The sequence below is a fragment of the Phaethon lepturus genome, unplaced genomic scaffold, assembly GCF_000687285.1.
Source record: "Phaethon lepturus isolate BGI_N335 unplaced genomic scaffold, ASM68728v1 Scaffold51196, whole genome shotgun sequence".
Classification (NCBI taxonomy): domain Eukaryota; kingdom Metazoa; phylum Chordata; class Aves; order Phaethontiformes; family Phaethontidae; genus Phaethon; species Phaethon lepturus.
In genome coordinates, this window is record NW_010547897.1 from 1 (window position 1) to 14625 (window position 14625).

At 49.8% G+C, this 14625-nt stretch overlaps 1 protein-coding gene across 1 annotated transcript; it reads right to left on the bottom strand.

Moving 5' to 3' along the window:
* Positions 1-3043: 3043 nt before the first annotated feature.
* On the bottom strand, positions 3044-11101 carry LOC104622870 (voltage-dependent T-type calcium channel subunit alpha-1H-like; the record flags this gene model as incomplete). Its single annotated transcript, XM_010289779.1, has 3 exons — positions 3044-3141; positions 7811-7944; positions 10991-11101. Coding segments are annotated over 3 exons (343 nt in total), but the record flags the coding sequence as incomplete, so codon positions are not given.
* Between the last annotated feature and the right edge of the window lie 3524 nt (positions 11102-14625).

The window sequence follows — 14625 nt, forward strand, 5'->3', positions numbered from 1 at the left end:
CCCCGCCGTCCCGCCACCGCAGCGCCGGTGCCGGCCGAGGGGAGAGCACCGGCCTCCGCTCCACGCGCAGGGGGAAACCCAGAGCAGGAGGCAAACGGGGGTTTGATTAACGCTTGCTCCCAACACGTGCTGTCATCGTAAGCCCCCAGGAGCACATCCCACAGCACCGCCCTTCAGACTCGCCTTGCAAATCTATCTTTGGAAAAGCAGAAAAGTCTCAATTCCCACTGGAAAGACGATGCTGGGCTTTTCTTCTCTCTCCCCTCCCCGCCCCTCACTAATATCCTCGCTCTTTTTTTTCCAAAAATGGTTAAAAATTATCTCCCTGTGCCAGACAACTTTTTTCCGCTCAGCTACTTTTGGTATTTTGGGTTGTTTAGTGGCACCGTTCTCGAGATTGAATCCATCTGTTCGCTATCCGCTAAGGGTGCTCTGGGCTCTCAGCAGAATGTCAAGTGTGCCATGGGAAAAGAGCACGAGCATCGGCTAGGCTGAAACGAGGATCAGGATTTCTTTTCGTTCCCATTCCATGTGATGCCTGGTTTAAACCGCATAGTAGAAAAGTAAAAATAAAGCAGTGAAATGGATTTGAAAAAAGTGACCACTGCTAAAAAAAATCCCTAACTACAGCCCTTGCCAAACATAAAAGTCGCAGGAATTGTATTTTTCCAGTCATTTTCAAGGAATAATTTCTAATAGAGGTGATGTTTTTATTGGCTGGGGTTCTCCTTTCTTTTCTTAACAAATAAAATAAAAACGAAATAATCTTGTGGGTGAATTTATTGTGCCTGGAAGCCAAGAGCTAATAGCACTGGCTGGAACCCAGGGAAGTGCCCAGGCATCACAGGGATAAATCACCGGGGTATTTCTCCTGGCTCCCCGCTTCCCCTGTGCCTGCAGCTGAACGCCAGGCTCGTCTCTTCTGACCCGGCCGTAATTCGTATCTGCTCGATGTCCTTTTGCGACCAAAACCCTGCTCCCGCCAGCGGCGCGGTGGCCAGGGGAGCGTCGCTGTGCCAGCGCTGGGGACGGGGCTGAGCGGGACCTGCTGCCGCGCTGCTGGCTGGGATGCGGTGAACATCCGAGGTAATTCCCCCCGCTAAGCTGTAGCATCCTCATGGATGAAAGACGAGAAACGTAACTCTGTTATTGCCGGAAACGGCAAAAATACAACAAAATACAGGGCTGCCGTTATCCGTTCTCTGCAGACCCTGGATTATATCAGGCATCAGTCTGAAACAGTAGAAGGACTGATGTTAAAAGTGGATGGAGTTAGTGTCTCGTAAAGAAGTAAAGTCTGTGATTATCTGCCCTCCAGGAACCAAGATATTTCTAAGAATACTAATCCTGCCCTGGCACTTGTTCAAGACACTGGTAGTGTTGTAAGACCAGCCTAGCTGCTCATTAAGCTGAGCCACCAGACTCCAAGCACGGATTGAGCTCTTTGGATTTAATCTCACATATTATTAACAAAAAAATCAAAGTTTTTCTATTGCCTGTCTTTTGAAAAAAAAAAATTAACAAAAATCAAAGTGGCAAGTGAAGCGGAAGAAAGCCTAAAAGGCTTACTTCAAAGCTTCAATATCAGACTCCTGAGGAAGAAAAACACAAGCTGGACCCAGATCAAAATTTGACCTAGACCTGGAGGCATTTGGATCCCTGGGCCTCAGTTTAATAGGCATGTAAGTCCTCAAATTCCCCCGGCTTCTGCTCTCAGCCCAGCTGAATCCCAGCTTGAGACTCCCACTATTTCAAGGGAGAGCTACGAAGGGCTTCGTGGATTTAAATAACATCAGAGCAAAGCCTGATCCTCGACCCGAACCGAAACCTCAGCGAGGGTCCTTGCCGAGCACGTGCCAGCGTCCCTCCGCCCCTCCCCGTCCCAGCGAGGCCACGGAGCCACCGCGCTCAAAACCCCGGAGGAAAACTTTGTGTTGTGCTTTCGGGCTGCTCCGAAACCCTGGCAACAAAACCGCATTAGGAAACAAAGCTCCGGAGGGTTTCCTGGTTCCTTTTAGCCTCTCGTTTCTCTTTGTCTTGTTTTTAACTTCTCATGGTGTCACTGTCGAATTTACAGTTTTGTTTTGTTTTTTTTTTAGAAGAAAAATCCTGAAGAATTTGAGCTCAGAGGGAAAGTTGAAAGACTCCTGTGAGTAAACATCCATCTGTTCCCTTGCATGTTCATCTGGGGTACTGGAACCGAAACCCTTCTGGGGGAGTTTGTTCTGCGGTTCCTAGATGTGCCGACGCGACGGGTAATTAATCTAGGCAGGATGTTCAGCGAGGACTGGTGGGGCTGTGCCACTCAAACGCGCTCTTAAAAAATGCAGAAAATGTACTCTTTTTTTTGCAAGGAACCTCTATGATTTCCAAACAATGCCGCTGCGTTTCGAATTGAGTGGATTTTGGTTAAAAAATTATGAAAGCGCTATGAAATTAGTACCTTGCAAAGGATTCAGCGGACGGCTGATTCCGTCAGGAAATTATTTCAACTTGTTGGTTCGTCTTTCAAATTGGATTTAGAAGACAAGCAGCTGAAGCCACTTGAAAATGGATTTACGGGCCACTTGAACTTTCTGTCGTGGATGAACCCAATTTTGTTCTACATGACAGCAAAACCTCTGTGGTATTTTACCAGCAACGGAGGCTGCTGCGCTTCGAATCCTGAACACAAAGAAATGGAAAGAGGGGGGAAAGTGAACCCATCCAGGGCAGGAAGATCCTTCTTAGAACTGACCTTTCCCCTTTCTTTATAGGAACTTTGTTATACTTCGCACTAGGAGCACTGAGTTACTTGCCTCGGAGAGTTCACAAAAACGTTGGAAAACAGCCATGAAAATCTGGGGCCCCCAGGTATAAAATCTATAAAATAACCCTTGCCCTTTACTAACACTGATAATCATAATAAATGATATCTAACGTGCCGTTAAAAATTAAAATAAATGAACTTGCTGTCAGCAGCAGGAAAGTAGACTACTACCGCAAGGCTTAGCACGCGGCAGCGCGGCGGCGCGGCGGCGGCGCGGATGACGGTGTTACTTACTTGGGACCCTGTTAATGGCTCGTAGCGGCCGAAGAACCCGGACGGTGCGGATCGCGGACAGGCTCACGTTGTGTCCGTCCAGAGAATACTCCATCATGCTGCGGGGGGAAGGAGGAGAGGTGTCAGGACGTGGGATGCTCAGTCTCTGGGCACCCCCCTGGTCGGGGCTGTTGCTGCCTGTGCGCAGAGCCCAGGCTTCCAAACCCCCCCACTGTGTGTTTGCAGCTCATAATGTGCGTCATGCTGCCAGTGGGGAATACAAGGGATATTTTAGCCTCTAAGAGACTGAAAATACCCGCACGAGCGGCGACGCTGGCAGATGTGCTCCCGGGCTAACGGGCTGCAGGCACAGGTAACGCATCGGAAAGCAGGACGTGGCACGGCACGGAGCTGCGGAGTCGGGGCCACGGAAATCGGGGCAGAGGGGGAGCCCCCAACTACCTGCTCGGCTCCCGCAGCCGTGCTGCTCTCCCTTTCCGTTACCTTACCGCGCTCCGGCTGGCGGCGCATCCGCAGCCTTGCCGGGGAGATTACTGCGCAACTCCGTACCCCTCCCCGTCAAGAAGATGCTTCTGATATTATACCCCCTGCCAGCACCCCAGCGTATTTCCACGCCAGCTTATCTCTCCCCCTCTGACAAAAATGTGAATAACCAAGCTGACCAATGATGTTAAAGTAGTTTGGTTTCCATTTTATTATTAAGAATAGGGAACATTTTCTTTTTCATGCTCCGTCTCCGTTTCACGTAAACATTCCTCTCCCAGGCTGGGAAGGATGTTAAGGCAAGTCAGTTTTCCTGCTCTTTTATAGCAATGAGTGGCAAATGTGTATAGTGTTGTTTTTTTAATGGGGTTATGGCTAGTTAGCATGGCTGTAATTACAATTTATGAGTTTGACTACAGAGAAGCACTTGTAAATATATCACAAATCTCTCACCGCGCCTGTTCAAATAACATAACAGCATCAAAAGCAACCCTGCGAGTAAGCTGTCGGATCCCACGGAGAAAGGGCTTTTGTTTCGTTTTGTTTTTAAACAAACAAACAAACAAATACGGGAGGAGGAAGGCAAACACGAGCCAAACTGCCGCGACCAGGCGCTCTAGAGGAAAGCGGTTTCCAGTTGAAGCATCCCGCAGCCAGAACGGACGAAAATCGCTACGTGCCGTCAAGAAGCAAGAGCCGAATGCATTTCAGGCAACGGCAGAGGGAGGTTTGGTTTCGGGCCAGCCTTGCCTCGTTGCCTGTGTGCCCGTGCCCACGCCCTGCTCTGCCGGAGCCACGCGCTTCATATTTGATGCCTCGCCCTGCTCTACAAAGTTGAATCGGGAATATCTCCATGTTCTGAGCTTTGCTTCTCTTCCAGCTTTGTCCTGAAGCTGTTTGGTGTAACGCTGCGGTATCACTGGCATTGCGCTGAGGTGACTTTGGCCCGTTAGCCTTAATTTGCCGTGCAGACGCTCCGGTGATTTGAGCCGCTTTTAGTGACAGCCTTCCAGAGATTTTTTTTTTTTTCTGAAGTAGTTAGTGAGTCTTTATAAATCAAAACCAACTTAAAGCTTGCACGTAGGAACTGAGCTGAACGGGATGAATAGCTTTAAAAATTAGCACGGCACGAAAACAGGTTTTAAATCTAAGGCGTGTTCATGAGCAGGAGGAGCAGAGCAGGGGAAGCAGCCCGGAGCCGCACGAAGGACCACACAGCGGGAAAGCCATCGGAAATGCCCGTTCACACCTGCCTCGAGGGGCCTGGAGCCAGCACCAGGTGTCTGCTCGGAACAGACCTCGCAAGAATAGACGAAGCATTGTTTAAAGTCCCTGGAGCGAACAGTGCCGAAGCCTGAATCTGTTGGCTGGCGCGGTCCCAACGCAGCACGCTCACAATTTATCGGGTGGCTGAGTAAGTGGATTTTAGTGTAACCGATACAGTTTTTGAACTACTAATAGCGTGTAAAAGGAGTATGAAATGCTCCACTGGGAGCTGGCTTTGTACTCCAGAGAGCACGGGCGACTATTAGCGTGTTAAAGGGCCAACTCCTGGGGCCTCGCTTTTACTTGGCCCTGGGAGTTTCAACGGAGCTGATAAAAGATGAATAATCCAGGATTTGTTGTAGGAAACGGACTTTTTGCCCCTGATACTTTGGACTTCCGTGATACTCCATTTAGGATTTGAAAGTAAATCTCAGGGGGATCTACATTGCCTACCAAAGCCAACCTGCAACACTTGATGGATTCCAGACCGGACCTTCTACAAGCAGTGAAAACAGTTGAAACCTTCATGAAAAAGTCAAAGGTTTCTTTGTCAAGGTGAAGATTGGGGTCCTGTTCTCATATCACACTTGTAAACCAAGAAATATCCTGGAAATGCCTGATGGAAACCTGCTGGAGCTGGAAATTTTGGCTCTACAGGGACGGGAGGTCTGGGTGGACCAGCATTTGGTAGGTAATTCCCTACAGCCTCTGGGAACTGAAAAAAAGAAGGCTTCTGCCTTTGCGATGTCTTCTACCCTGAACAGTTTCCAGTCCTTCACCTGTCAAGTTAAAGATGTCCAAAGCATATCATATGAGCCTGCAACATCTCCAGAGACCGGATGCACAGGAAACCTCTCTGGTTTCAGCTCTTGTGGACAACAGTCTTGGTGCTCGGGAAATGCTTTCAACTTGGCTGCTGGACAGACTGAAAGCTTGTAAGCTCCATTCGGTCTGAAATTTTCCAGGGTACATTTCTCAGGCAAGCAAAACATGAAAGGGCTTTCAGTGCTGGAACAAACTTCAGACACAATCTGTTGCTAGAGGCAGAAGATATGTTTATTTTGTAGCTTCCCTGCTTACCCTCCGCTCTCCTTGGTATACTCGCTAGGAAGCTAGATCGGCTTCTTCGAGGAGACTGAATGGGACAAAGTAGGCAGCGCTACCTATCACTTGTTTCCCTTCTTATCAGAAAAAGCCTCATCATAACTTCATCATATCCATCCACTTGCTGGAAAAGGCAATTCTTGTTATTCCAGTAGTGTGCTCCTTGCTAAAACCACGTCCAGTTTTACTGGATCGGTTGGAGAGGTGGGAGAGGTGGAGAACCCCAGCCCATCACACAGGTTCTCCTTGCCCTCCACCAGCGTTACCGGCCAGCCCAGACCAGCCTCTCTTCTGAGAGATGGGAAATAATGTCACAGGTATGGCTCAAATACACCAAAATCATCTGGAGATGGCCCAGGATCGGCCCGAGAAGGGGCTATTCCTCTTTTCATCTTCAGCCTGAGTAACGCCAGACTGGCAGCAGGGCTTCCCGTCGGGGTCTCCTGGTCCTTCTGCCGTTTTCATTCCTCTCAAACATATGCCAGCCACGGAGAGTGGGGAAATGCCCTGGAAAACTACCAAATTGACTTACCAGCCACATTCCCCCTCGCCCCAGGTGCTACGTGAACAAAAATCCTGGTGCCAAACCTGACTCTGGGGTATGAAGACAGCTCAGCCTTTCTGCTTGCACGTGCTATTTTATTCTCCCTCTTCGCTGGGATGATCTGTTTGATGATGTGGGGAGCCCCTGCTCGCCCGTCAGGAGAGCTCGTCCTGCAGGTTCAGCGTGGGGAACCACTGTCGGCACCTTGGTGATGGATAGCGGATCTCTGATCCCGAGTTCCCCCTGCAACCACAGCCTTGCTCTTCCCCTACTATTTCTGGCTTAAATTCTGCAGCAGTTTTGGAAAGAAAAAATAATTAACTGCTTTTTTGTTGTCCCTGCTGTTCTCTCCTGGGCTGTAAGCGCACACGGGTTTAAAGGAAGCCCCGCTCAGGAGATCTCATGTTTTATTCAAAACAGCAAGGCCATTCCTAATTGTATTCCAGACAAATGACATGGAGCAAAACAAAACACCATTAGTGCAGTGAAGATTGTACATCACTAATGCAAGGGTAGAAATGCCCCAACATATTACAGGAATGTTCTAATTAACCCCAGGCTGGTCATTACAAACTCAGGAATTCAGAAATAAGGCAGAGCTCTGTAATTAAAGCGGTCTATCCCTTTCTAGGGATACTAAGCAAGCCAGAGAGCCTGGGGTTTCTAAAATCCATTTATTTACAGAAAAAAGTTTTAGACTTGCCAAGCTTTTAGTCCACTCAGTTTTTCCCTATGGGTGTGATGGAACTGGTGTCAAAAGCACTCCGTTTTTCCTTATATCTGTTTACTAACACATCCTGCACAAATAAGCAGCTGTGGGAGACGGTGTTAAAATGTAAACCAAGAGAAGTTTACAGAAGGCATTTGTAATTTGGGTCAACTTCTGGCCCACTTCTTCCACTGGGATTTCAACCTTCTGAACCAGATTTTTGGGCTAGATTCTCCTTGTTTGGCCAATTTCTGCCTCTCTGCATCACTCTTATGGTGTCACACGGCAGGAGCAGGGCTGAGCTCCTGTGTGTTTTTTCCACCCGTTCTGGAGACAGCAGTCTCAACCACGAGCACTGGGACATACTGGCCGTCGCAAGGACTAAATCAGCGTGCGCTTGCTTTGACAAGAGATAACACTGGCGAAAGGATTGCTACTGAAAACCCAACGCCTTTTGCCCTGACATTCATACCCCATCCCATAATCCGGCGCAGTTGCCAGAGGTGAAACCAAACAAGACTTGTGAAACTTTGCCTTGGCTTGAGCCTGGCAGTTTTCAGAAGTTGTTATGAAAACCAGCCAGGACAACCTAGAGATCTGGCTCCCTGAGGTTTTCTTGCTTTCACCGCGAAGAGCAAATTTATGAGGCTTTGTTACTGACCCCGCCATCACGATGAAGAAGTCCAGGCGATTCCACGTATCTCCAAGGTAACACTTCTGCCCGAAGATCCCCAGAGCCACCATCTTGATGACCATCTCCACCGCAAAGAAAGCGAAAATGAAGTCGTCAAATGCCTGGAGACCAGTAAAAGATTATTACAGTCAGTTCTGCCGTGCTGTCTTATCAGGGAAAGGGCAAGCAGAGACACGAGCGCTCCCACCGCAGAGGCACTCTACACCCTGGCAGATGCTGCAAGGCAAAGCACCGGTGCCAAAGTGCTACCTACCGAACTCGGGAATAAAACCCGCGACACCCGACGGGTGACGGCAACCCCCGAGCACAGCTCCAGGGCCAGCCCACCGCCCGGGAAGCATTAGCAGCTTCCATTCACCTACTGAGAAAGACACAAAGACATCACTGTTGTACGGGCTGGGTGTTTTTCTTGGCATTTAAAGCCTATGCACTCAACAGCAGCTTGTGGTTGGGTCTGTGAGGTCCCAGCAACCTGCAGTGGAAGCTGCGTTTCCAGACTGGGCAGCTTATACCTCCTAGAAAGAATCTGTCCCATCTAACACAGGGGGATTTGCTTCACCTCTGATGCCTTCACGGATTCCCAAAGGGACCAGGTTCCTACCCACAGACCCAGAATGTGCACATCGAGCCGAGGCTGAAGGAGTAACTTTAAGGCAGTTCTGCTGCGCATGAGGAACGCCTGGAGCGGTTTGTCGCGGTGCAGAGGCTCAGGGCATCCTGCTGGCAAGCCTGTGTGCCCAACGCAGGAGCCTCTTGAAGAAGGTCAAAATTTTGGATTTTAGATTACCGTGAAAACAAGAGGAGAAAATAAAGGTGTGCAAATTAATCAACAGCTGCCCTATAGAACATGCCTCAGCCTCTACTTGAAGAATGACTTCTGTAGAGTAGTGGGGACTTGGACAGCTGTGGTTTCTCCAGTCTTCCTGGAGACTACAGGTACTTGCATGAAATGTGTCTAATACTTGAAGATACCATGAAATGGACTCTGTTGTAAATACTCCTCTATACGTTGCCTGTAAACTTGAACATCGGGAGAGACAGATTGCTTTTAAATCACGTGCAGAGGCTTTGTTGTTTCGAATGACAGACTTGATAAAGCACAGGAACTTCTCGATCTACAGACATGACTGCTGCTGTCCAAACCACTCTCTTCGTGGCCACACCGTTTGGTATCGTGTCTCTGGCACTTCCATACTGAGGCCTGAGTGGATTAATAGTAAAATTAACAGATCATCCATGTGGAAGTCACATTCCCACTGCACACGCATGTACCTCCGCACGGCTGTGTGTGAGCACCATCTTCTCTGGTTGTTGGCTTTATCAACCAACCTTTCCCTTGACAAGCTACACAGAAGTTTTGCTCCATTATTTCAGTTCATTTAATAACTGGCATCTGAACGCCTCCATGAAGGAGTTCAGGCTTTTCTACCTCATGTTCTGGCTTCCATTCCCTCCTGCAAGCTGTGACCGGGTGAGGGACAACGACGGCTTTACTTCCAGCCCTCTTCTGCCTGCAAACCCTATCCCATATCCCATAGGATAATCCTATGGTTTTTGCAAATATGCCTAATATGTTGTAATCATTCAGCTGGTATTAGAAACCGAATTCAGGGCCTGGGCTCCTTGCAGACTCTATGATTGTCTATTCTGGAGAGAACAGACCATGCAAGCCGTGCGGTTGCAACCTGATTACATTATGAAAAGAAGGAAGCAAATAACGAACATTCAATAATGTCACCTCCTCAGCCGGGCCGGATTCCCTTTGTCTGCCTGGACATTTTGGCAGGGATGGGCATTGTCCAAACAAAGTCCCATGGGGGTGAATAGATGCAGAAAATGGGCAGGCACATGGAGTGTAGCCTTCCAGGAGAGATGGGACACTTTCTGGTGGGCTCTCTGGGGGCAGCTTAGCCCACAGCTGCCCGCAGCGTGACATTTTCTGGTGCAGGAGATGGACTAGCCACCTCTGGATGCCGCTTCACACCAACCCTGAGCCTGACCCTCTGAGACGATCCCTACGCTGGATGCCTCTGGTGGCAAGTTTCTCCAAAACCGATCTCATTCCATAACTAGTGGCTTCTCAATTCACCTGGTTTACTTGGCTCTGCATTTAACAGTTTCTCTTTTAAGGTTGAAAGAGGGTTTGACGAGAAACTCTGCTATTCCTGGCATTTGCAGGCAGGCCTGGACCAATCTTTGAAAGAGGCAGGAGAGGCTGGTTGGAAGGATCCCACTGGCCTTGCCGTATGGCTGAAACGCTCAAAGGGAAGTAAAGCAGCAGATCTGTGCGGGATGCAAACGAACCAAGCCCGTTACACTACCACATGTCGGTAGTCCCTGCCTCGGTTGATGTAATGCATTAGGAACAAGGGAAGTTGGTTCCAAGCCTGAGAACGCAGTTGCTGCAGGAAGCCCAGCGCCAAGGTGCAGCCCACACACCAGATGCTGCCGGGATGTGCTTCCAAAACGAATCCCGCGGGCATATGGCAGCGAGGGGATTGCCAGGACGCAGCGAGGGATGAAGTGACAAGCGTGGTGCCCTTGGGGTGGCCAAGAAGGGTCTCTGAGCATCATACACGCATGCGTTTTCCGAAGGTCAGTTATCCTGGCACCTGGCAACGCTGCAGCTGGTGGGCTCTGCTGCAGAGGAGAGCAGGCACGGGCCCGGCCCGTGCTTTTTTGTCCATGAAGAAGGGAATGAAAGGGCAAAGTCACCGGTGCCGTACGGCACAGACCAGTCTGCAGCAATCCCAGAGGTGCCGGCAGTGAACTGGCTGGGGTGGAACCGCCTGACTGAGAGCAAGAAGTTCCCTGTGGCATTGGCCGTCCTGTAATTAAAAAGCGTTCAACACCTCCAGTGGGAGCTGGATGACCAGTTTTGAGCCCCCCACTACCCTTACTGGTTGCGTGGAGAAAGAATCTTGCTGGGGTAAGTCCAAATCAGTCAGCCTTCGGGTCTCACCTAGGGCCGTGGCAGCAGGTCTCCTCAGAGGACAGACTTTGCACTTGGAAAAACTATCCCTATGGGAAGGGCTTTCACGGCTGGATCCTGGGGAAAAGGGACAAGATGGGGGCCCCAGCTCCCGAGATGGCCAACCCACTGCACCCCACATGTCATGGGCAAGCGGGGCAGCGTGGGGTCCTTACCTCCAGGATGGTGCACCGCTCCGACTGGCACTCCACGTCCTCGCAGGGCTGGAACATGCCCAGGGTGACGCAGTTCAGGAGGATGACCAGCATGCTGACGTGCTCGAACCAGGTGAGAGGAGGGCGTTAAGGAGAGCACACGCTTCAGCGGCCATTGGGATGGGGGAAGCTGAAGCACCGCGCTATTTACACATCAAAACCCTTCATTCCTCCCGCAAGCACAAAAGAAAACACTGCCAAACATCCCAGATTTGCTAAGGTTTGAAGTTTTTGGCAACTGAGGAGAGAGCCTTAGAAAGGGTACTCCTGTTGAGATGAAGGGACAAAGGATGCCTTTCGTTTCCTACACAGCAGCAAAGTCAGAGAAGCACAACCAGGCCCATGGCTACGCTTCCTGTCTCAAGTCCTCCACACCTCCATCCTCTTCTGGACCGCGTGCATGCCCCGGGGCAGCCGAGAGCACAGCCACCTCTGTCCTCCTCCCACACCAGTTCTCATCTCCAGATCTCAAAGGGTTTTACCAGCCCATCACCCCACACCTCTGCTCGCATCACCTCTTTCACTACCAAGCTAAAGAAAGCTAGAGAAAGAAAGATGAGTTAATTCAGGCACCACCAGAAGCCCTGCTTGTGCCCGGTTCCTTGCTCCAACCAGTGAGGTTGCTCTCCTGTTTTCCATCTCCAGTCACGGGAACGGGTGCTGAATGCAGGCTACCTCCTTCCTACCCAGTTTCTAAGTCTCAAGGAGCTACAGAGTCCATCTGGAACTCTACATCATGACCGAGGACGAAGGCAAAACAAAGGCAAGCCGGCGGCACAAGCTGGTAGGGCCAAGGCTGGCGGCACGTTGGGATACGGGATGTAGCCCAGGACCCAGGGCGCACAGCACAGGGGTGAAAGGGCTCAAGGCTGGATGTCTCCAGTCGCCAAAACAAGAGACCGTACTCTCTTACGGGACCCACCAGTGCTCAGCTGCACTAACTTTAATAGTTTCAAAGCAGTAAGTGGTGATTTGCATCAGTGCAAAATAGGCCCAGAGCTTACGATTACTGCTGCTGGTATGACTATTAAAAATAATAAAAAAAAGATTTGGGGGAACTAAACAGGAGTTTCACAAATTAAGCATGAATGAGAGAACTGTTCTTACAAAAAATAATTGGAAACATCTGTTTATTCATAAACCGTTATGCTTTCAGACACACAAGCATATGTGAGCAAGAGATCACGGAGAAAGAAGCACACAGACATTATTTCCGACAACAACAATTCTCCTGCTCTGGAAACCTGAACAAAAATACCTACCATATTTATCCCAGCTGCTTTTAGAAGTATTTTATCTGGCATTTTAGCAGTTCAGCATAAGATTTATCACAGCACAAGATTAGGCAAGTGCAGGGCTGCGGTCTCAAACTACTTTTGCACACATGCTCTCATTTATCCGGATTAAAAGAAAAAAGAGAAATCAGCGGGGTCAGGTCCTGCAGCTTCCCTAAAACCTGAACCCAAACCACTTCTTGTTTTAGAGAGGGCTGTAATTTGAAAATTCAGAGCTAGGAACACCATGGAGCCCATGCTGAAGACCAGACATGTCAGACTTGGAAATCCACTTGTCTAAAATGGAAATGCATGAAATCAAATAAACAAGTGAAATAAAAACCCAGGTCACCCCGTCAGCGATGCCGGAGGAGCTGGAGCAGGCGAAGCTCCTGGCCACAGCCCCAGAGCACTCGTGCATCGCTGGAATACCAACGTCGGTTTATTTTAGTTTCTCCCTCCCTTCAATGACTTCTTTCTGATTTTTGACATCTTTAGGGGCTCTTTGGATCCCCCTCCCTTTTGCCTGATTAGCAGCAGAGTGGTAATACTGCTCCACAGAGAAAACAGCCCACATCAGACCCAAAGAAAGCCCAACCCGTGGCCGCATCCTACTTACAATATTTGTGTTGCTTGATGGGATTCATGTGCAACCCCCTGTAAACACGGCTCCTGCGCTATTCCCAAGGTGCCTGCTGTTGCATTCGTTATTATACTTGGAGATTTTTTTTTCCCCTTTCAAGCAAAAAAAATAAAAGCACGTGGATTTTGCACTGTTAAAAAAAAAATATAACTGTGCTGATGAATTAGGTCTCCTGCTTTCCCCGGAGGAGGGGAGCACACTGGCCCTGCACCTGGTTGCTCCAACCTTGCTCCTCCATCCTGCCCTGGGACACTGACCCCGGGCTCGCGCCGGCTCCATCCCCTGCGGCTCCGGCAATGGGGGAGCGTACAACCGAGGCTCTTCCCCGCCACAGGATGACACGGCTTTTGAAGCCACCATCCACCGAGGCTGCATTACTGTTCTCCATCCTGCACTCCACTGCCTGAGCCCTCGTTCCTAGCGGAACCGATCAAGATTCAGATTTTGTTTTCCATTAGAAAAACACCAACTTGTCAAAAGTGTTGGCATGGACCAGTTTTGATGGCAACGTTCAATTAAGACAGACTTTTTTGCATAAAACGCGGAAGGGTCTGTCCCCAGAAAGGCAGAGGCACAGCCCCTTGCTGAAGGGGGTCCTGGGGAGTACGGGAAGCCCTGACGGATGCCGGGGTCTCCTGCACCCCGGGCTCTTCTGGCTTCAGAGTCGGTGCCTGTTTGCTGCTCAGATCGCTCTCATCATGATACAAAATGACAAAGATTTAAAAAAGAAAATTTTCTGAGCAGAAAACCTGCCTGCCCTCCGGATCTGGCATCTGCCCCTGGTTTTTTATTTCAGTGGAGTGGCTGAAGCTGAAGATGTTTGCAGGGTAAAGCCCCCGTTCTGCTGAGCTACCCCAGACCTTTGTTCAGGCGCTCCGCTCATCAGATCGCTAAAAAACTTCTTTCTTGCTTCTAAATGATCTAATTGTGGTTTTTATGGTTAAATAATCACCTGCATGAGAAGAATTGTCACTGGAGTTGGAATGAGTGCCCCAATTCCTTTACGACCGGCAGAGCCACTGCCATCCCCTGTCCATTTAACACCAAAGCCGAATTCAGTGTCTTTCAGGATGTCGGAAGAGTTGTTTGAATTTTCTAACAGGAAGAAGAAAGGTTCTCCTGTAGCTCTGTGGGCACAGATGTTTCGAGGTTGTCAGCGTAGTCAGCAAGGGTCAGCCGCAGCCGTGAGATGGAAAAGGCAACGCCGCCGCACGTAGGGAGAAAAGAGACAAAAGAAAACTTGTGCTGCCTTTGAAGAAAAGGCTGAAAAGGTGGAAGAAAATGCACTGTAGGGAACAGTTTTGCTTTGGCTGGAGAACAGACTGCAGAAGGGAGAAGGAAGCCCCTGCTCAGGGCTTGGATGTTTCCCAGGGATATTCCTCTCCTCCCTCATTCCAGGGCCTTTCCCGAGGGGATGGGGCTGGAGGGGGCTGAGCCAAATGGGCCTGTCCCTGCCCAGCCCCTCCAGCCCACCTTCTCCTCCTCTGCCTGCGGCTCCCTCAAAGGCATTAAGCTGCTGCTCTATTTATTTTCACGTCAGATTAATGACAGTGAAATCCCTATTTCGAAAGCGGGATTACCCCGAGTGCTCTGCCCCGGTGGGACTCATCCTCTGTCCCTCCAGTGCACAGGTATTCCAGGGAATTTCAGCTCGCTCCCCATCTCTGTGCTCCTGCCTC